Below are 3,457 nucleotides of genomic sequence, written 5' to 3'. Positions count from 1 at the left end.
TCATAATAAAAGTACATTGAAAACAGTTATTTAATATATTTTTTTATCAGATCACTTTCATGAGATTATTGTAGCGTTTACCAGAAATAAATAATTCTTTACCATTATTAACTAATAACATTCAACCAATAAGAAACCCACAGACATCTTTATACTTCGTTATACTTTATACGTTCACATTATCTTATAAAAAGCCAAAACGAAATAAAAAGCTAATCTGGACAGAAAGTTTTTAAAAAACCTTTAAAGAGGTTTTATTTACAAACTTATGCTATTTTTATTTTAAAATTAATCTCGGAATTTTATTTCCCCACAATTAAACAATAAAACCCTCAAATTTATTTATTTTTTCTCAAACCAAAATGTAATCAATGTATCAGTGCCAGTCAGTGGCAATTGAAATTTGCCTGCAAAAAAACTTTGAAATTCATCGTTGAAAAATAAGTGTACTACTCCAAATTTAAATACCAGCAAATTATTTTCACAAAAAAAAAAAATTATATATAAATAAATTATATTTTAACTAATTTATAAATTTGGTGATTTTCATTTTTTTTTCGACTCGTTTTATTTATGATATTAAATTTAAAAAAAAATTGAATATTAAAGATAAAAGGGATTGTTTAGGTTTATTTTGAAGTGGGAAGGATAATTAAGGATGGAGGCTTTCCCACAGAAACTCACGTGGTCTCATCTACCCATCCAGAGGGGAGACAAATATCAGAAGCAAAGGTTTGGTAGGAAAAACCATTAATACCATCTTTAATTAATTTTTAAAATTTTTCAGAACTTAAATTTGTAGTTTGAACATATATTATTTAAATTAAAAATAATTAATATTTTTAAGATCCATTGAGAAAAGCGTTGCAGTGAGTTAGTGAAAGGGTATGATAGTAAGTCCACACTCTCTTTCCATGGAAGGCTCTTGTTATAAACCAAAGCCACACTCTTCTCTTCTCAAAAACGCCAAGGGAAAACAAACATAGCCACCGCTTCTGTCTCTCTCTCTCTCTCTGTGTTTGTCTCTCTTTCTCTCTCTCCGTGTTCAGGATTCTGTCTTGGCTCTGGTGTTGGAATTGGGTCTCTCTCGTCGTTGTTGGTGTTCTGAGTGATGGGTATGCCCTGCCGCTGTTCCCACACCTCGCACATCACCGAAATCATCATCACCAGCTTCTTCCGCCATAAGTCTTAGATCCTCACCTCAATTATTTATAACTCCCTTACTCACCTTCTTTCATGGCACCTTGAGATCCAACTTCGTTGGACTTACCAACGCTTACTCACATGGCGGCTGGAAGGGCTTTTTCCGACATCACTGCCTTTCTTCGCAACCAAACACCTCCTCCCACTTCCCAACCTCTCGATTCTCTCTTCCTCTCTTCTTCCACCGCTCCTTTTCTTGGTCAGTCATAATTATTTCTTTCTTACCCTCCCCTCCTTAATTTTCACCACTCATCACGCTTTAACCGTGTTTGACCTTTTTTGCTATTTGATTCAGGTTCGAGATCCATGATGAGCTTCGAAGGAGAAGGAGGAAAGGGGTGTAACGGCTCCTTCTTCCGCGCGTTTGACATAGACGAGAATGGAGATGAGTGCATGGACGAGTACTTTCATCAGCCTGAGAAGAAGCGCCGTCTCTCTGCCAACCAGGTTCAGTTTCTCGAGAAGAGCTTCGAGGAAGAGAACAAACTTGAACCCGAGAGAAAAACCAAGTTAGCCAAAGACCTCGGTCTGCAGCCACGACAAGTCGCTATTTGGTTCCAGAACCGTCGTGCTCGCTGGAAGACCAAACAGCTCGAGAAGGACTACGAGATTCTGCATGAGAGCTATGAGAGTCTCAAGGCCAACTACGAAAACCTCCTCAAGGAGAAAGACAAGTTGAAATCTGAGGTAATCAAATCGATAACATAACTCAATTTAGATCCAAAAATGACTATTTTTCTATCAAAATTGAAGTTTGATCTTAACAACAGATGTTTAACAGAGCTAACAAGACTTAAGAAACAGCATATATAAGTTATCCATGAATTATAATGTTGGGTTATTCATGTTTTGGTTAAATCAGGTGGCGCACCTGAGTGAGAAGGTGCTTGCAAGAGAGAAAGAAGAGGGGCAGTTGAAGCAGGCCGAAAGTGGAGCAAAGAGGTTGCAGGAACAGGATCAGGAAGCACCCCAAAGGCCCGTACTTGAATCAGTTTCGGAAGGTGAAGGATCCAAAGTGTCTTGTGTTGTTGGGGGTTGCAAGCAGGAAGATATCAGCTCAGCCAGGAGTGACATTTTGGACTCGGATAGCCCGCATTACACGGATGGAGTTCACTCAGCGGTGCTAGAGCATGGTGATTCTTCTTATGTGTTTGAGCCTGATCAATCGGACATGTCACAAGACGAAGAAGACAACCTCAGCAAGAGTCTGTACCCTTCCTACCTCTTTCCCAAACTCGAAGATGCGGATTACTCCGACCCAACGGAAAGTTCTTGTAATTTTGGATTCTCGGAGGAAGATCACGCTCTTTGGAACTGGGAGTACTAAGTTTGCTACCATGTATCTGTGTCTGTGCTGTGTGTAGCGTTTATTTAGTATTTGCACTTTTTTAGTGGAGACATTATAAATGGGCAATAAGTCAGATGAATCACTATAGCTTTATTAGGACAATAGAGATGGTGGTTTTTGCCGCATTTTGCTACTTGTAATGAAAGTGTTGGTTCCAATGTAATTAAATAATGCGTTCCCGTTAAGAATGTAATTGTGGATTTAGTTTAATGAAGAAATTTAAATTGGAAAGCTGAAGAAATGGAAAAAGATAGTGAGGCAAGGAAGGAAGATTTAGGAGTGTGAGTATGATTGTTGATGATTGTGTTGTGGAGTTCTGGGTCCCTGTTGTTTGGACTGGTAAGGAACCCTGCATGTCCAAGTTGACTTGCCTGCACTTGAAATTGTTTCCAAGTTCAGAGCATTTAAGCTTTGTGAAAGAAGGAGTGTCACTTTCGTTACGACTTGGCCAAAAATGTATGGCTATCCATTCAACCAGGATCACCGACTTCTCTTCTTTATGTGCTCTTACTCGAGAATATCTGTGAGAACCTTGGCATCTTGGAACATTTTTCTTCAAGGCAAAGGGGGTGTATTTTTTTTTCCTTTCTTTTCTTTAATACAAAGAGAACACAACATTTTTATAATTTATTCCTTTTGGGGAGAATTTTGTACGTACTCGGAGAAATTAATAATTTTTTTTTCAGTAACATCTTTTTCTTTTTTTCTTCCTTCTTATTATATGAGCATTTCTTTGGATGATCGTAAAGATGGAGTGGAGGAAAATTAAAGTTGGTAGGTAAAGAGGATGACAAAGAATTGAAGAGCATGGAATAAAATATTGAAAATAAATTTTATTTTATTTTATTTTATCTCTGGGTGTTTTTTCACCGGTAACGTAAAATATTTTTTTCTGAATTTATATAT

At 37.4% G+C, this 3,457-nt stretch overlaps 1 protein-coding gene across 1 annotated transcript; it reads left to right on the top strand.

Moving 5' to 3' along the window:
* The first annotated feature begins 937 nt into the window (after nt 1-937).
* LOC114178087 (homeobox-leucine zipper protein HAT5-like) lies at nt 938-2,788 on the top strand. The gene is made up of 3 exons (XM_028063787.1): nt 938-1,402; nt 1,499-1,890; nt 2,066-2,788. The coding sequence occupies exons 1-3, from the start codon at nt 1,285-1,287 to the stop codon at nt 2,528-2,530; spliced, it is 975 nt and encodes a 324-aa protein (XP_027919588.1). The 5' UTR covers nt 938-1,284; the 3' UTR covers nt 2,531-2,788.
* The last annotated feature ends 669 nt before the right edge of the window (nt 2,789-3,457 follow it).

The sequence above is a fragment of the Vigna unguiculata genome, chromosome 3, assembly GCF_004118075.2.
Source record: "Vigna unguiculata cultivar IT97K-499-35 chromosome 3, ASM411807v1, whole genome shotgun sequence".
Taxonomy (NCBI): domain Eukaryota; kingdom Viridiplantae; phylum Streptophyta; class Magnoliopsida; order Fabales; family Fabaceae; genus Vigna; species Vigna unguiculata.
The sequence above is the reverse complement of the archived record's forward strand: the minus strand, read 5'-3'. Positions and strand labels throughout refer to the sequence as shown.

What these genes read in the sequence shown, in the direction of transcription:
- LOC114178087 (XM_028063787.1), top strand. Translation starts at nt 1,285, where the DNA reads ATGGCGGCTGGAAGGGCTTTTTCCGACATCACTGCCTTTCTTCGCAAC. An exon ending in TTCCACCGCTCCTTTTCTTG is followed by an intron (nt 1,403 to 1,498) that starts GTCAGTCATAAT and finishes TATTTGATTCAG; the next exon opens with GTTCGAGATCCATGATGAGC. An exon ending in AAGACAAGTTGAAATCTGAG is followed by an intron (nt 1,891 to 2,065) that starts GTAATCAAATCG and finishes TGGTTAAATCAG; the next exon opens with GTGGCGCACCTGAGTGAGAA.